Consider the following 17,369-nt stretch of genomic DNA (forward strand, 5'->3'; position numbering starts at 1 on the left):
CTGAGATGGGTTGATGAAGCCAGGCTCTGGGGCGCTGGGCATGACTACTGGGGCCAGGGATACAGCTGGACAATGCCTAGGGGCCACCAGTTCATTTCCCTTAGGCAGTTAATCCATTTGTTCCTGGGTACCTGCCAGCCTGTTACATGGCTGCCCTGCATGCTCTGCTCCCAGATGTGCTCCAGCTGCCAAAACCTGAGGGTTTGACAGCAGGAGCCGCTTTCAGTGCACCAGGCAGATGCAAACCCACCCTGGGCCCTGCCGCGCTGGGCTCTAACCCTGCGAGTGGCCTTTCTTTCCCCCCATTTCGCTCTGCGGCACTGGTCAGTGTCCAGCGAATGACCCAGGGACAGGATTCCAGGCAACAACCACCCCCAGAGCCCTGTTGGCTTCAGGCTGCACCCGGGATCCTGTGCATCCTGTCCAGGTGCCAGCTGTGCAAACACCGGCCACCAGACAACCCAAGCAGGGATCCATGGGGCGAGGCTAGAGCGCTGGTTCTTTGCAGACTGCTGCTCCCTTCCTGCCTCCCTCTTCAGGGACTTTGGTCTTTTATTTCCCTGCCCAGGGACCAGAAGAAACTAAGAGCTGGCATTTGCCTAGGGGTGCCTGGAGTCTACCCAGGGGTCCATGGAGTCTACACAGTGGAGACAAGGGTCTCCCCCAGGGGTGCATAGAGTCTCCCTAGTCGAGACAAGGGTGTCCCCAGAGGTGCAGGAGTCTCCCCAGGGGAGACTGGAGTGCACCTGGGGGTGCATGGAGTATCTCCAGGGGAAATAAGGGTGTCCCCAGGGGTGCATGGAGTCTCCTCCGGGGAGACAGGAGTGCACCTGGGGTGCATGGAGTCTATCTAGGGGAGGCAAGGGTGCCCCAGGGGTGTGTGGAGTCTCTCCAGGGTGCCAGGAGTCCCCCCCCCAGGGGAGACAAGGGTGCTCCAGGGCTGCGTGGAGTCTATGCAGGGTGCACGGCTCCCTCCCGGGGAGCCCGGAGCCCCCAGAGCAGCCGCGGCCGGAGAGGAGGGCCCCGGGCCGGGCAGACGCCGCCCAGCCCCGCCCCGCCCCGGCGCGCAGCAGGGGGGAAGGAGGAAGATCCCGGCCCCGATCCCTGCCCAGCCCTGCCCGCACCATGTTGCTCGCCGCGCTGCACCGCGCCCGCCCCGCCGCCCGCCTGGTCCGGGCCCGGGGCCGCCCCTGCTCGGCCGCCGCCGCCGCCGCCGTGCCCGTGCCCGACCCCCGGCCCGAGGTCCGCTGCAGCAAGGTAGGGCGCAGCCCCTGCCCCTGCCCCTGCCCGCGGGGCCGAGGGGCAGCGCGCCCCCTTCCCCGAGGCTTGTCCCGGCGCCGCTCGGCTGCCGGCAGCGCCTCGCCCCGGGGCCCCCGCCCGGGTCCACCCGGGGCTGGCGGGGGCACAGCGGGCAGGTGCGCCAGGCATCCCGCAGGCCTGGGACCCCAGCTCGGGGCAGCGATTCCCACCAGGCCTTTCCGAGTTGGTGGCAGCAGGGGAATTGCTCTTGGGATCTTCCCGTAGTCCAGCCCACGCTCCCAGTGAAAGCAAAGAGCTGGCGGTGCCCAAGCTGCGAAGTCGGGAGCTGCTGCCCTGCGGGTCTGAAGTCCTGCGATAGCGGAATAAAAGCCCCACGTTTGACTTGGGCTGGGGGAGGTGGCGGCGGTGGTCCAGGGCAGGAGGAACGCAGGGAGCAGTTTCTCTTTCTCTTCCGCCCGCCGCCTCTCCGGACCGCAAGGCCCGAGTCTCTTCCTTTCCCTGGCCGGTGCCGGGGACTCGGAGCAATGGGTTTATTCTGGAGAGGAAGCAAGAGGGGCCGGGCAGGCCCGTGCAGTCGCCCCGTTCCCTCTGCTCCGGGTTGTTTTGCACTGAGTAAATAGCCGCACCGCTGCGGGCAGCCTGGACACTTCAGCGGTGCCAGGCAGGGAGCTGGTTGCAAGGGCCCGGCGCGGCAGATGTCAGGGTTGTGTTTCAGTGCAAACGCTTCTCAGGAGAAAACCCGTGCTTGGTGCGAATCGTTTTGGAGCCTCGTGGCCTCCCGCAGTTGTGCAGTGGATCCTGGCCAAGCCAGCACTTGTCCTCTGCCGCCAGCCTGGGTTTCCCTGGTTTCAGTCGAGCTGCCTCGTGATGATCGCTGGCTCCTCGGCGACAGCTGCAGGCGAGCAGGGCACCGGGAGCTGCCCCGTTGGAAGGGGGAAGCCGGGCTGCAGGCTTGCGTTGCGTAGCCAGTCTTCTGCTTTTCCTTACCGTTGTCTTAGGACACGCCGCTCGGGTGTCTGCCTGCAGGAGAAATGCAACGCCCTTGGCTGGAGCCGTGTAATCATCTGCCGGTCTAAAATTAGACGTTCTTGGCTGTGGAAGCAGGGGCCTCGCAGAGACACTGTGGTGACAGGAGTTTCTCGCCTGGCATCACCACCTTCGCACCCGGGCGCTTGCAGCGTGTGTTGTTTCACGCCTCCGGCAGCATGGCTCTGCTGGGAGAACCGCCGGGCTTCGTGGCACAGGCAGGGCCTCCGAATTATTGCGCCACAGCTTTTGTCCAACGGGCATGATGCAAGCGGTGGCTGCTAGACGGGCAGCGTCCTGCTCTTGCTGATTGGAAGTGCCCTGATCTTTGCACGGTGATTGTTCTAGGGCTTATGCCCTGGATTAATCTTTAATTTGGAAGGAAAGGATCGTGGTATTGGGCAAGCAGCGGCTGGCCGGGCTCTGGTACAGAAGCGGTCTCACATCAGTTAGGGGAAAATGTTGAAGAATGCTAATAACGTCAACCGCAATTACTCGTGGAGGGCAATTAAACGGGGCAGATCGTCAGCGTGGTCTCCAAGGGAGCATTTCTTTTTCCTTCCTGGCAGCTCCGGCTGCTTTTCAGAACTGCGATGGACTTCACATGCGTCGACTTGCCAAGTCTGAGCCGGAGACGGAGCTGGTGGGGCTCGGTGCCAGGCGCTGGCAGAGAAGCAGGGCTGCCTTGAAGCTTCTTAGTGTTTTGGAGCAAGAGAAACTTCAGACTGGTTCATTTTTACTGCCCTTGGATGGTGCCCCACATCGAAATGAACCGTGGCTGCTCCAGTAGATGAGTCTAAGGTTGACCTCTTATTCCAGCGAGACCGGGATGCTACAAACATTTTAAATGAGGAAGGCGGTTCGTGGTGGGGGCAGCTCCAGAGAAGACTCTTTCGCCCTTGGGGGAGAGATGATGTACGAGCAGGCGCTGTAGCAGCAGCAGCTGTTCGCTGAATAGAGAAAGGACTGTAAAAGCTACTGAGAGAAAAGCCATAAACTGGTGTCTGGCAACAGGTGATGTGCCCAGGCCCCAGGCTGATTTATTGTATCCCCAGGAGCGGAGTCCTGCCCTGGAGCGGCGCTTCATGCCCCGCTGAATGCGGGCGTCGCATCTGAAACTGCCAGTTCTCGTGGGCGGTTTGTGGGCCGCATGGCGTGTCTTGCGTGGAAAGCTTGGGGTTGTTTTTTCAGTGCGGTGGGTCTGCTGTTGGTTAAATGAACCCGCTGAAGCCTTGTGGGGGTGTGAAGTGTGTCCTGCACGCACGCCGGTCTGGTGCTGTCCGTGCCGTGGAAGAGCGTGACAGCCGGGCTGCATCACCCGAGTGGTTTCAACCCCCCGTAGGAGGCATCGAACAAACTAGGCTGCTCTGTTCAAGCTTCTTTGCAGCAGTGCCTAAAAGCCCAGCTCAGGGTTTTTGCTGTACAAAGAGCTCCGGGAACAGAAACGGCAGGGGTCACCGCGCTTTCTGGGGAGCAACAAGTCCATGTGCCACGTGGAAGATAGGAAGGGTGGGGAGAGGCATGGTCTGCTGCTCTTCTCTTCCTTTGAACAAGGAGCTGGACTGAGACCACGTGCAGGGTTTGCCAGCTGCGTGCCAAGGTATCGCCAGGTTTTATGGTGCTCCGGCAGGCTTGGTAGTGTTGGCAGCCTTGGCAATACTGTGCTTGCTGCCTTTAAGGGGTCCAGATCCAGATTGGCAGCCAGGTCTTGGATGGACTGGAGTGGGGGTGTCGGGCAGGTCCCACTGGAGATGGATCTACAAGATTGAGGGGTCGCCTTAAGTATCTGATCCATTTGGTAGCACTTCCTAGTGGCTTGTGTCTTGCTCCGTGTTGCCTGCCCTCTTCCTTCCCCACCCAGCCTTCAGCTCTGGCAAGATCTTCAGAGCGGAGAGGAGGCAGGTGTGGGGCCGATGGCCCAGCCTGGTCCCTGGCAGGGAGGGCTCTCTGCAGCCGATCAGTAGCAGAAACGGCAGCAGGGTCTCGCACGGGGAGCCCAGCGCTGCGTATCTGCCGAGAGCTGGAGCTCTGTCTCGGAGGATGCCTTCCAGCCTGGATTATCTCCTGAGCGTGAGGAGCTTGATATCCAAACACAATGCTCAATTTTGAAATCTACCTGTCGCGGCTGTTGCCTCCAGTCTCATCGAATCGCCTCTCGTGGAGCCAAGAAGAACAAAACTGTTCCAAAATGTTAAGTGAAACCAGCTGCATCAGGCTTAATAGCGGCTTCTTTGGGATTCTTGGCATGTGATTTGTGTCCGCGGCTTTATTTATTACACCCATGCAGAGCTGCGGCGTGGGTGTGTACGTGCATGTTACACTTTCCAGATTCTTGCGACTTAAAAACGTGGGAGAGGAGGGAGAGAGTCGCTGGCTTTGCAAGGCATGGTGCCCATGTTCGGGGCTCCTGTTTAAGACGGCACCAAACAAATATGGAGAGCTTCCAGATTCTGCTTGGATCTGGCTCCAGGGCTCGAACGCTTGTCACAAGTGTCTTTTTTTCCCTACAGATTTTCATCAACAACGAATGGCACGATGCAGTCAGCAAGAAGACTTTCCCTTCCATCAACCCAGCCACAGGGGAGGTGATTTGCCAGGTTGCTGAGGGTGACAAGGTAAACGTTATCTTTCCAGGGTCTTAGAAACAGCTTTGACGTGTTCCTGAGATATAAAGGACTGGCAAAAATCATGAGCTTCAGGTGATCCTGACTGCGTGTGTTTGCTCTCTGTCCCTTGTCCAGTGGGTGCCTCATTTCCATGTGGTTCGGTAAAAACACTATTTGTTTTGCATTTCCAGTTCCTGAACACCTGGCCTTGCTTTGCAATAAGTAATCAAAAATGTGTGCAAAGCGGGCGGTGAAGATGATTAGCTGCTCCAAGATATTCTGCTATTTCTTTTGCAAAACCTGCCCCAGATGGCTGCACCCTTCCTCACGTCACATGCAGAGAGAAGCTGAGAGTTGCTGTAATTTGAGGCTACAGATCAGTACATGTCAGAGGCAGGCTACGAAGGGCATGACATGGTGCTCAAGTTTTGGCAGGACGCTTTTGCCTCGAGATAAAAATCAGCTTTGCCACGTTTCATAGTAGTTCATACACGTGATCCAAGACATGTCAGCTAGGACCAGAGGCCTGGTGGGGCCACAGTGAAACGGGGGTGGGAGCTGGTGGGTCAGAACTGGAGAAGACACGCTCAGTCCAAACTAACTCAGTGCCAGCATCGGGGACCTCTGTGTGCTGCACGCTGCACTTGCACGTGGTAAGAAACCATTCGAGTCCAAAAAGCTTCTTGCCTCCAAAGACAAAGGAAACATTATCTCTGTTTTACAGTCAGGGAACAGTCACAGGGAGATGAAGTGATTTGCCCAAGGGTAAATCTTGTACAGGGTTAACCCAGTTCTTGTGGGTCTCTGCCAGTGCCCTGCCCACAAAGCCAGCGTTCAGCTCCCTAGTTGAGCCTTTTGTTGGAGGTTGGGAGTGGAAGGGCGGTTAAAAGGGTGGTGCAACTTGTCCAAATTCCCAGTGGGGGAATGGGGAAGGAAGTGACTTGGACTTTTGCCTGCCTCTTTGGGGTATGAGTTAGAACTGAGACACGAGATGGGCACCTTAAAAGTGAAACTGGATTCTGGAGAGAAAATAGACAGACAAAAAGTCCCTGAGAAAACTTTCCTGCTGAACTCAAAAACAAATCCTGGCAGCAGTCACAAGAACGCTTGGCTCTCGCCCTGCTTTGCGAGAAGATGTAAAGAGTTAACCCTGTAGATAACATGGCTGAAGTATGCTGACCAGCTGGTGTGGCTTGAACAGGCCAACGTCTTCTGTGGGGCAAGGCCCCGACTCCTCAGCCAGTTTCGCTCTTTCTAATCTGGGGAGTTTCGTAACAATATTATCTCTGAACACAGCGATCCTGCAGGAAAGCTGCAGCTGGGGGGAAGATAGCTGCTGTGCCTGTGCAGCAGATGGTAACGCGGAGATGCACTAAGTTTGCTCAGGATCCCCCAGAGCCAGTTTATTTGCAAACGCCCCATATTTAGCGGGGGGATGATTTACCCTGCAGTGTTCATGTACCTGATGATGGCTCTGAAACATCCCAGGGCTGGAATCAAACTGCAGCCTGCCAAGGATTGGGGAAGCATGCTCATCTTGCTTGCAAGGAAACTTGTGCTCGTCCCTCGAAGGCAATTCCTGAATGGACGCTCTGTGCGTCCAGGACCCCGGGAGGTTCTCCATGCGTAGGGGGAAGCAGTAGTGGGAGAGGAAAAGTTTCCTTTCGTTGCACAAAGTTCATCGCTAAATGAAGGGCCACAGAGCATGTGCTGTAATGCCAGGGTCTGGAAGCGCTGGTAGGGGATTACCTGGCTTGGAGAAGGGAGGGACTTCCCATCCCTCTCCCTGTCCCTTCAAAGCAGTCTAAGATGCAGCAGCATCCCAGCTCTGGAGCACCCTCCATCCAGCCCAGGACTCGGAGTGGACTGTCTTTCCCCTAGCAAGGCTGCACTCCTAGGCTGCCAGCTCCCCGAGTGCCAGCTGTAATGCAGACATGGACTTGCCCATTAATTTCCTCTGCTAGGGCGAAGGAGAGGCCCCCACTCCCATGTTCTCCGCATGTCAGGGGAAGGCTGCGGCTCAGTGTGGAGCGCTCCAAGCTTCCCAGCAGCTCCTGGGAGAAGTCAGCCTGCCTCCTGAGATGACTTACTGGCCTGCTATAAGAAGTAGCGAAGCCCTAGGAGTCTCCATGTAGTGCCAGCTGCTTCCCCCGAGTCAGGGCTGCTGGAGGGGCTCTGTCAATTCTTGCCAATGTCTTCTCATGTTGGGCGTCCGCTGCAAAGTTGGTGCCCTCTGGATGCAGCCGGAAGTGAGGGACGGGGGCTGTCATGTGCGGGGTGCTCTCCACTCACCCTCTCTTTCTGGGCTTTTCTGCAGGCGGATGTGGACAAAGCCGTGAATGCGGCCAAAGCAGCTTTCCAGCTGGGCTCGCCCTGGAGGCGGATGGATGCCTCTCACCGGGGAAAGCTGCTGAACCGTCTTGCAGACCTGATTGAGAGAGACCGGGCTTACTTGGCTGTGTGTATCACGCTCCACCTCTGTCCTGCATGTTGTGCCCTGTGCGGCATGGTCTCCTGCACCCCACCGTTTGATAGATTTAGTGGGGAAAGTAGTGGCTGAACGTCCGGACTTTGTCCTTTAACTGCAGCTCAGGAAATCTGATGCCTTTAAACTGGGAGTGCTGCCACGTGGTGGGAGCCCAGTCTGGGACAGCTGTGGGATCAGTGGGCCTTGCCCTAGGAAAGAGGAGAGACCACCCCGCTCAGCCTCCAAAGGAGCTAGTTCCAAGCTAGGTGCAGGAGGTGGGCAGGACGGAGCAAGAGTCTGTGCAGAGTTAGGTGTGCTGAGCGTAAGCCCAAAGATAACGGGCAGAATCCAGAGCTGGGGCTCATCTCGGGCTGTTGCTGGGAGCTGGGTCTGCGCATGGGGAGAATATGCAAACAATCTTCCTTTGCTCACAGGCCCTGGAAACTCTGGATAATGGCAAACCATACTCTATCGCCTACTTGGTGGATTTGGACATGACAGTTAAGTGTCTCAGGTAGGAGCTCTCTTTAGTGAGTCACTCATGGGAGCAAGGGAGGGCACGAAGCATTGACTCATCCAGGAATCTGCCTCTCCTTGGGCATCCCAGAAGCCACGTGCTACCATTAAAAGATGATACCATGTATATGAGGTCTCTGGATGGAAAGTGCTTGGATGTGTTAAACCAAACGTACGGGTGCGGTGCATCATGCTGCGTCCTGGCTTAGTGGAAACGGTTTGTCTGCTGTTGTTTGTCTTGTTGCTGCGCGCAATCCAAGAAAAAGATGCCACTTGAGCAGCTCTTGCGGGTTTCTAATGGCCTGCTGCAGTACAGTTGCTAGCTGGGGACTTTCTAGCGATGCATATCTTATGCTAGTGGGCTTTGCCTCTTGGGTCCTTTAGGTGTGGCATTTTTCTAGCATTTCAGCTGGAGGTATAATTCCTTGGAGCATTTGCCACCCCATCAGCCTTGGCAAACATGCATGAGCACAGCTGTCTCCCACTGCTCCCACCAGGATGGAGATGAAAATGTCACGGAGATGTTATTTGCCCAGCAAAAAAACAAAAAAAAGTGCTGCTGGACTGGTGGGCCAGGTAGAATTTGCAGGGCTGGTGTTCCCGTCTGGTCCTCTGGGGATTGCAGCCCAACGCAGTGACACCCCTGAAAAGCCATCCCCTTCAGAGCGCTTCCAGGGACCGCCCCAGTTGGGTCCATGCTGGTCAGGAGAGGAGACCCCCTAGGCTGTCTTACAAGAGAAGGGGGTTCTTCCCTCTGGTTTCAGCCTTCTGACCTGCCCTTTATGTATCGTTTCATGGTTGTTAGGGGCTGGAAGGGACCTTACAAATCATTGGGTCCAGCCCCCCTGCACTTGAGCAGGAAAGACTGCTGGGGTCTTTAATATAATATAATATAATATAATATAATATAATATAATATAATATAATATAATATCATGAGTTTACTTAACATTGTGGTGATATGTGGACAGACCGGGCTGGTGATAAGTAAAATGCCCCTGTCCCCTCCTGAGCTGAAGCTGCGTAACATGTGTGTTGTGTAATGTAACGCCCTGCGTGCTGCAATGTGAGATGAATGTGTAACAGAAGGGAGCAATCCTGCAGCATCCTGCCGGCTGTGGTCCCGGATTGCAAATCCCAGAGCCCTTGGGGGAAGCAGGGAAAGGAAGCGACCACACGTTTCCAGGCTGGCTGCGGGCCAGAGCGCCGGGGGTGGATGGAGAGAGGAGAGCTGAGAACGAAAGGCGTGAGAGGAAAGCCTCTGCAAAGCACAGACTGATTGCATGGGACCCTGACCTAGAGACCTGCTTTGAGAATGGGTGTCGTCTAAGCTCTTTCCGCCCTCTGTTATACAGAAGACCCAAACAGGAGGAACAGTCATATTGTGGAAACAAAGATACTGATTAAAAAGTGCTTTCAAACAGTAAATGGGAAATTACTTCTTCCTTCTGACATATAATAAGCACAGTTAAGAGATTTCATAGGGAAATGATTCTCTTTCAAAAGACAGTCCCTTTAAAACTTTAAAAATGAGTGTGCTTGACTGTTAATGCCTGTTTTGTGAAGTGACTAGGCGGGCGCTTTTCGCCCCGGGCATGGGAGGCTTCCTGTCTTAAATCCAGTGACTAAAACAATGTCATTGCCAGGTACTTTGCAGGCTGGGCTGATAAGTGCCACGGCAAAACCATTCCCGTAGATGGAGACTACTTCTGTTATACAAGACATGAGCCAGTTGGGATCTGCGGACAGATCATTCCGGTAAGAAACGTGCCTCTGTGGTCCTACGATATTGCTGCAATGCGCTTCTCGGACATAAGAGTGGCTCTAAATGAAAGATGTTGCCCTTCGTTAGGCCACTTTCCCTCTGATTCTGAAGGGAAATTATACGTGTGCCCCACTGAGTTTCTACTCAGCTGCCGCAGCAGAAAGCAGGTTTGGTATAATTAGCAGCCAAGCTTTGAGTGTGTGCGTGTCCAATTGAGCCCTCCCCCCAGCAAGGAGCACAGTCACTGATGGCTCAGTCCAGTCTGGCGTGCAGGATATCAAATGCTTTATGTGCTCAAATTACTAGTAGAGACGGGACCTTAGAATAATAATCATTTAAAAAAAAGTCAGCGCATGAAATGTAGGCTAACTTGGTTGCATTTGAAGTTGAGTGTTGCCTTGTTGCAATGAATTATGGCAGGCGTACAAAGAAGCGATTTGCCTGTAACAAGGTCCTGTTTAAGCTTTCTTCCATGGGTAGTATTACAAAAATCCATGAATGTTCAAATTTGAGCTGTGATGTACTGTACTGTGGCTGTCCTGATGAGCTGGAATTGACTATAAACCACTTAGTCTGGACTCCTAATCTGCCAATGAGTTTAGTACTGGCCTTTTTGGAAGCAAGCTCTTCCAGGCACACTCCTTTAACATCTCAAATGCCTTGATGTCTGGCTAGGAAGTGACCAGCAAATGAAGCTTTAGCTCTTAATGAAGTTAATCCTTGTCCATCACATTCCAAAGGTTACTTTAAGGTCAGAGGTCACCCTAAAAATAGCTTAACTCCTCACCCACCTCCACCCCAAAGCATGCCATGGATTTAAAAATGACATCTGTGAGAAGCATCCATGTGGTTCTTGCCACGTATCTCCCGTGCAGCATGGTGGTAGGATCCCAGTTTGTTGCTCTGTGTAGTGGTCTCTTCTCTCCTGACACATCAGAACAAAAAAGTGAAGCGGCAGCTTTCCTGTCGTCTAACCCTAGAAGATTAAACTGATTCCTAATACCTAATTTTACTGTTTCCCAAAGGTTTGAAGTCTGCAGCTCTCGCAGCATTCATATTCAGCCCAAAGAGGACATGGGCATCTAGTGGTTCCTACGCTAGACTGGGAGTTGGGTCTCGCTCCTGTGTTCGTTCCTAGCTCCGCTGACAGTGCAGCCCCAGGCAGCTTGCTTAATCGCTTTGCTCATTTCCACATCAGTGAAACAGAAGGTCTTCTACCTTACATAGGTGTTCTGAGACTAAAATCCCTCCCGATTTGTGAGAAACTTGGTGAATGTGATGCAAATGAGAAACATGCAAGAGGTCGCACCGGAGTTCACAATGCAAAATCCATTTGAGTGAGAAGTGTCAAAGATCAGACGCCAACCAGCGAATGACTAGTCCAGGTTCTCTGTGCAGCACGTGCATTGCGTGCATGAATTGCGAAAGGAACCGCGCATTTGTAATCTAAAGTGTTTCCTAAAGCAGGGACGGGCGAGAAAACAACGGGGGGCTAACTCCTACAGCTGGTGAAACTGCCTTCGGTGGTGTTAAGATGACAACGCTGGCTGAAGATTAACCTGATGCATATTCGTTTCTTTTGTGAATTTTGGTCAGATGTGAAAGTATCTCCTTGTGTCTTTCAGTGGAACTTCCCGCTGCTGATGCAGGCATGGAAACTTGGGCCAGCCTTAGCCACTGGGAATGTGATTGTGATGAAAGTAGCTGAGCAAACGCCCCTGTCTGCTCTCTACGTGGCCAGTCTGATCAAAGAGGTGAGACAGTAAGCAGGGTTGGACCCAGGCTCCTACTTACACTTCGGTCTGGGATTATGCAGTATACGATGGCCGTGCAGCGATAGAAAAGAGGGAGTTACAGGTTCCTTTGCAGGCGCCGGGAAGGATGAGCCAGAGGGATGCATAGGCTGGCTTCCTAGCGTTGAGCTCTGAAGGCAGGCTGTGACCAAATGGCTAGTGCCTGTGGGCTAGCAAACCGAATAAAGAAGCTGTAAGCCTGGCAGATGGGAGTGGGATGGAACGGGGCCCTGTTCTTTGCCAGTGGGAGGTAAGAGGCTGGTGTGACGGGTGAGTGGTGCACGTTGTCTTGACCCATGGAGGCAATTGTGAAGTAACGTTTGTCTTCTGCTTGTGAACTCACAGGCTGGGTTCCCCGCAGGCGTGGTTAATATTGTTCCGGGCTATGGGCCGAGTGCAGGAGCTGCCATTTCATCCCACATGCAGGTGGATAAAGTGGCCTTCACAGGCTCCACTGAGGTGAGAAGCAACATTTCTAGATACTTGTGGGTTGTGGGGCTGGAAGGGAGCCTCCGTTAATCTTAATATCGTGTTCTGCACCTATCACCAGAAAAGTTTCGCCTTCATTTTTGGGGTCTTTTTTTAAAGCAGCTGGCTGGAAGCTGCAGGATTTATTTTTACCCCATTAAGGCTTTCTCTGTTGAGATGGTCCGTTTGGAAGAGGGCTTATTACAGAAGATTATTTCTGGTGAGCTGCTCCTTTTGTAGGTTAAGTTTAATCTCTGCTGAGACTTACTTTATTCGGTTAGGGCCCTGACAATGAAGGGATTAGAATAAACTGCTGACAATGCCTAACACCACAGGGCCTGCCAGGTGAGATGACCAGCACTAGTTGGTGTTGCATGAACTAGGACTTCCAGAAAAATCAAAGAGCTTAATCTCATATAGGTGTTTTTTTAATAACACTTGTTTACCCTCTCTACAATTAAAGCCACGTAAGATGGGCACGTGTTTCAGGTGCTTAGACGTTCTGATCACGGGCAGCTTTCGTTAATGGACTTTGGTAGGAGCTGTGGGCAACCTCTCTGAAAATCGGGGTGCTGACTCCTTAACGTGGCAGTGGGGTGGACGTGAAAACTTTCTGAAGGCTGAACGCTCCGCACAAATCTGTCCTAGGGTCTCTGCACTTTCCATTAAACCTTTTGTTGTGAGGAAAGACGCTTGACAAGTTAAGTGATTCGCCCAGAGACACTAGGGTAATCCATGAAAGAGCTGGGAAACGAGCAGCTGGGTTTTGCTCTGCTTACTCCATTTTTGTATCGGTGGGATTATCCGCAGAGCGATTGCCGCACCAGCAGAGCTGAGTACTACCTGGCAGGAGTAGGCTGTCAGTATGGTGCCGTGTGAGTGGCTTCCAAGTGAGCCTCTGAGGAACGAGCACTAACAGACCTACCCTTCTTAACTAAGTCGAGGAGATTTGGTTTCCTAAGAACAGTTCTGGTTTTTTGGATTCAGGTTGGGCATCAGATCCAGAAGGCTGCGGCAGAGAGTAACTTAAAGAAAGTGACGCTGGAGCTTGGAGGGAAGAGCCCAAACATCATCTTGTCTGACGCTGACAGTAAGAGCCCATTCAGCATAGCGACTGAGCTGTAGAGTTTGATGATGTTGTTGGGGGGGAAACGATGAGACGGGCTTGGGGGGAATCGTGGAATCTCTCTCCCATGAAACCCATCAGTACCACCCGGCTTGTCTCGGGCACAGCGTATACCAAGATGAGCAGAGAGCATAATATATTCTTCCCATTTTGTCTGCTTATGGTGCGTGTGTCAGCATTTCATAACAACAGAAGTAATGGATGGAGGTGGAGCAACTTAATTTAACCTAAAATTCAACTTCTGCTTCATAATGACTTCCCAATTCCTTATTTTCTTTATTTCCTTTGCTTATTCATCTGAGCTTTTTGTTATCTTTTGTAGCGAGCAGTGTTTCTCCTCCCATTCTTTCCACTTGGTTTTGCTATGCTTCTGTGCCTACCTCCTTCTAATTCCTTCCAGGTTTTTTTAGTCCTCTCTCCCATTTTTCTTCCATATGGATTTTCCCTTTGCTTGAGGTAGGAACCTGGCATATCCTATTAAGTGGCGGTGGGAAAGGGAAGCTTATTTTGATCCAAACAAATGGGCATCAAGACCTGGGTCATGTCAAATGGATGCCGCAGACCGAGGGAGGGATCGAGCTAGAGGATGACCTGTTTGGCATAAAGACTCTCATTTTCACGCATTCCATGTGAAGTGGATGTTAGTTGAAGGTGGTTCATAGCCTTCAGCGATGATGAAGGTTGTTTCTGTGGCTGGTTCTCCTCTAGACACCTGTCTCTGTCTCCCCACATTTATCTCCTAGTGGACTGGGCGGTTGAGCAATCCCACTTTGCCTTGTTCTTCAATCAAGGGCAGTGCTGCTGTGCTGGGTCTCGGACATATGTCCAAGAAGATATATATCATGAGTTTGTGGAGAGGAGTGTTGAGAGAGCCAAAGCCAGAGTGGTTGGAAACCCGTTTGACTTCAAAACTGAACAGGGACCGCAGGTGAGAGCACAACATTTGTTTTCTTTCTCCTAAACTGCTGCTAATCTGTAGTTTGTTTTTCATGTAGGGTCCACCTGTAAGCTAGAACGAGAGGCGTGTAGAGGTTGCATGCCTACATCTCATTAAGTAGGGTTTCTAACTGATATAAAGAGCTCTTATGTAGAACAGGTTGTAATAGAATCTTTTCCTCCTCTCTAGGATCCAGCTGACTTACTGCTATTCTTGCTGGTTTTAGGTAGATGAGGAGCAGTTTAAGAAGATCCTTGGTTACATCAATATTGGGAAGCGTGAAGGAGCCAAGCTGTTGTGTGGTGGCAACCCTGCTGCAGACAGAGGCTATTTTATCCAGCCAACCATCTTTGGAGATGTGCAGGACAAAATGACCATTGCTACAGAGGAGGTTAAAACAATAGCGTCACGCGGACTTTGTCTGTGTGAACCTTTGTTCTGTATAAATGTCAAATTTCTCATGTGTGTGGCTTTTTCTTCTGTTAATGCTGACACGACTGGGAATCCAGATACCAGACATCTGCAGATCACAGATGGGAATCCTAAACCGCCTCCCTTTTATCTGAGCTCTAACTCGCTGGAATGAGGCGAGACAGACAATATATTATCTAGAAACTTATTTTGCCCCTTATACAGCACAAGGCAGAGAACCACACTCAGCAACTTTTGCATCAGGCCTGTAATTTCCGTTGGTGCTATGGCACACGTGTATATGTCACACGCTCTGTTTTGGTTTCAGATATTTGGGCCAGTCATGCAGATCTTGAAGTTCAAAACTGTTGAGGAAGTCATTGAGAGAGCAAACGACTCTAAATATGGCCTGGCAGCAGCTATCTTCACAAAAGATATCGACAAAGCAAACTACGTGTCTCAAGCACTGCGAGCTGGAACTGTCTGGTGAGAGCCTATGCATAGGACCTCTATTGCCCAATCTTTCCTGTGAACTTTTTAGAAGCTGTCTTGCAAGCTTTGGCTTTCTTGTCTAAGCAGCCTCCTTCCAATGAACAACGTTTCATGCTACCGTTCAGTGCAAAGCCAAGCTGCACCTAACATCAAAGACCCAAGTGTTAAGTGAAAGCTTCAGCCCTTCTGTATAGCAAAATCTAGGCAATCTGATGAGCTGGGTCCCACCGAGGCTTGGTGAGCGACAGGAGGGAACATGTTCTGCATTGAGGAAAATTGTATAGTGAACCCCTTATCTCCCACCTGTCTTGACTCTAGATGCCGAGTGATTTGGATGTGTTCAGTCAGAAAGCCTGTGGATTGGGTAATCCTCATAATGTGGAAAAGCATCCCCTAAAATTAAATGTCCTCCTTGGTTGACAAATGGACAGTTCACATGGGTACAAGAAGGAAATCTTCATGGATAGTCTCCTTGATCCTGGTAGATGCTCTGGGAAGAGAAACTGCTTCTAACACTTGGTTTTTATTCCAGGATCAACTGCTATGATGTATTTGGAGCTCAAGCCCCGTTTGGTGGGTACAAAGAATCTGGGAACGGGCGAGAGCTAGGGGAGTATGGCCTGGAGGCATATACAGAAGTGAAAACGGTGAGTATCTGCATGTCTTGGAATGAGGGCAGTGGGGTGAGAAATTCAAAAGGATGTGGCTTTTTATGCCTTCTCACACCACGTAAGCAGATGGAAACTGGGTCATTCTTCGTGACATCTCAAGCTTGCTCCCTTAACCTTGGATGGGAGAAAGCTTGACACTTCTGTCAGACAAGGTTCTTTGGGTGAATCTGATATCTTTTATTAGACCAACTTAAATAGCTGGAAAACAATTATTAAGCAGGCTTTCGGGTTCAAAAACCCTTCGTCAGGCTAAGGAAGTTTCAGCAGTTGGTGTGAAACTTCATTCCATCCAGGAAGTGCACACACCAACTGCTGAAACTTCCTTAGCCTGACGAAGGGTTTTTGAACCCGAAAGCCTGCTTAATAATTGTTTTCCAACTATTTAAGTTGGTCTAATAAAAGATACCAGATTCACCCAAAGAACCTTGTCTGCCCGTGTCCTTAGACCAACACGGCTACAACCTACACCCCTGGCACTTCTGTAGCACTTCATTCTTTGCAAAATGCCAGCACAAATAGTGAACAAAACTTCATGGAAGTGTGTGAAGGGAGATGGTAACTCAATGTAGATCAGTAACATAGCCAATCATAGACTCGCAAATGAAACCCAAGAGTCCTAACTCATCTGCTACCAATTCCACTGAATGCTGTAATTGAGAAACCTCTTAGAATCTATTTGTTTTAATTGAATTTAGTTGTAAATGAGGTAATGCTGAATTTTACTCAAAATATTGTGCCTCTTGAATTAACTCCTTTGAAGAAGGAATGAAGGCTGCGTGATTAATAATGTATGTTGCCTGAAAGGAGTTTTGCCTGTTGGATAGGAAGTTGAATATCAATCAGCACCTTTAATAACTGGAGCATAGTTCCTTTTCTTCCATGGTCCTTACACTTGAGCAGAACAGCAAGAGGGTAACAGCATAGACCCATAGAAGTGAACAAAATGAACCTTACGTGCTTTTGACACGAAGGAAAGTAACCCATGTTATTGTTTCCAGGTAACAATCAAAATCCCACAGAAGAACTCGTAAAGGACGTATTCACTGCAAGGTGCATTTGAAGACTCCAGTGCAACTGAAGGTTACCAGGGTAGGGAAATAGGGAAATGTTTTTTCAAAGCAAACAGAAACATAAGTACAAAAGTGAAGAGTACTAAATATAACTAAATGCTAAGATAATATTCTTGAGAAAAGGTGCCTGAGGCAGTTCTGTGTTCTTTACCTGTCTGAAACCTCAGTTGCATTTAATTTTTTTGATAACAAACACGAATCTTTTTACATTAACGGGTGACACGTTTAGGTAATTTCTTGTTGCATTCGTATCTGAAGTCTCTAATGTGGGTTGTTTTTCTTTTTAATGTTAAAAACATCATTTGGACACATTGTGAAAACTACAGTTCCTCAAAATCAGCTAATTAAAAGCTTACTGTTGGCTGGGTGGATGATTGTGTTTTTTTTAAATAATAAATCTCTCTGCCAAATTTCAGTCTACCACGAGGCACTGATTTATGTCAGCATTGCGAGCAGGATTTGGGTCCTATAAGCAGCCAAGATTGATTGTGTAATACTGGCTTCTGATATTCTGGGAGTACATATGGCTTCAGATTTTCAAAATGTAAAATACTAGGAATCTTGAAGCATAAACCTTTTTGCCACCTTGAAACAGTCATTTGAAATCTGCCTGCATTACATATAGCTTTCATAATAAACATGCTTGTCCTGTTCAGCCTGTTCTACTTGATAAAGCTGATCCTGAATTATGGCTGAATATTTCATGGATGCTGGTGTGTTTAAACATTGCTTGATTTAAACAGCATGGAGATGTTATTTAT

At 50.8% G+C, this 17,369-nt stretch overlaps 1 protein-coding gene across 1 annotated transcript; it reads left to right on the forward strand.

The window, feature by feature from the left end:
- The first annotated feature begins 1,110 nt into the window (after positions 1 to 1,110).
- On the forward strand, positions 1,111 to 16,977 carry ALDH2 (aldehyde dehydrogenase 2 family member). The gene is made up of 13 exons (XM_014598512.3): positions 1,111 to 1,257; positions 4,797 to 4,901; positions 7,210 to 7,350; positions 7,794 to 7,873; positions 9,522 to 9,633; positions 11,266 to 11,394; positions 11,779 to 11,892; positions 12,889 to 12,991; positions 13,771 to 13,955; positions 14,191 to 14,355; positions 14,704 to 14,861; positions 15,400 to 15,514; positions 16,537 to 16,977. The coding sequence occupies exons 1-13, from the start codon at positions 1,126 to 1,128 to the stop codon at positions 16,567 to 16,569; spliced, it is 1,572 nt and encodes a 523-aa protein (XP_014453998.2). The 5' UTR covers positions 1,111 to 1,125; the 3' UTR covers positions 16,570 to 16,977.
- The last annotated feature ends 392 nt before the right edge of the window (positions 16,978 to 17,369 follow it).

This window comes from Alligator mississippiensis, chromosome 10, assembly GCF_030867095.1.
Source record: "Alligator mississippiensis isolate rAllMis1 chromosome 10, rAllMis1, whole genome shotgun sequence".
Lineage (NCBI taxonomy): Eukaryota > Metazoa > Chordata > Crocodylia > Alligatoridae > Alligator > Alligator mississippiensis.

Excerpts from the sequence above, each read along its gene's own strand:
- ALDH2 (XM_014598512.3), top strand. The coding sequence starts at position 1,126 with ATGTTGCTCGCCGCGCTGCACCGCGCCCGCCCCGCCGCCCGCCTGGTC. Across the intron at positions 11,395-11,778 it reads TGGCCAGTCTGATCAAAGAG|GCTGGGTTCCCCGCAGGCGT; the intron begins GTGAGACAGTAA and ends GTGAACTCACAG. Across the intron at positions 15,515-16,536 it reads CATATACAGAAGTGAAAACG|GTAACAATCAAAATCCCACA; the intron begins GTGAGTATCTGC and ends TATTGTTTCCAG.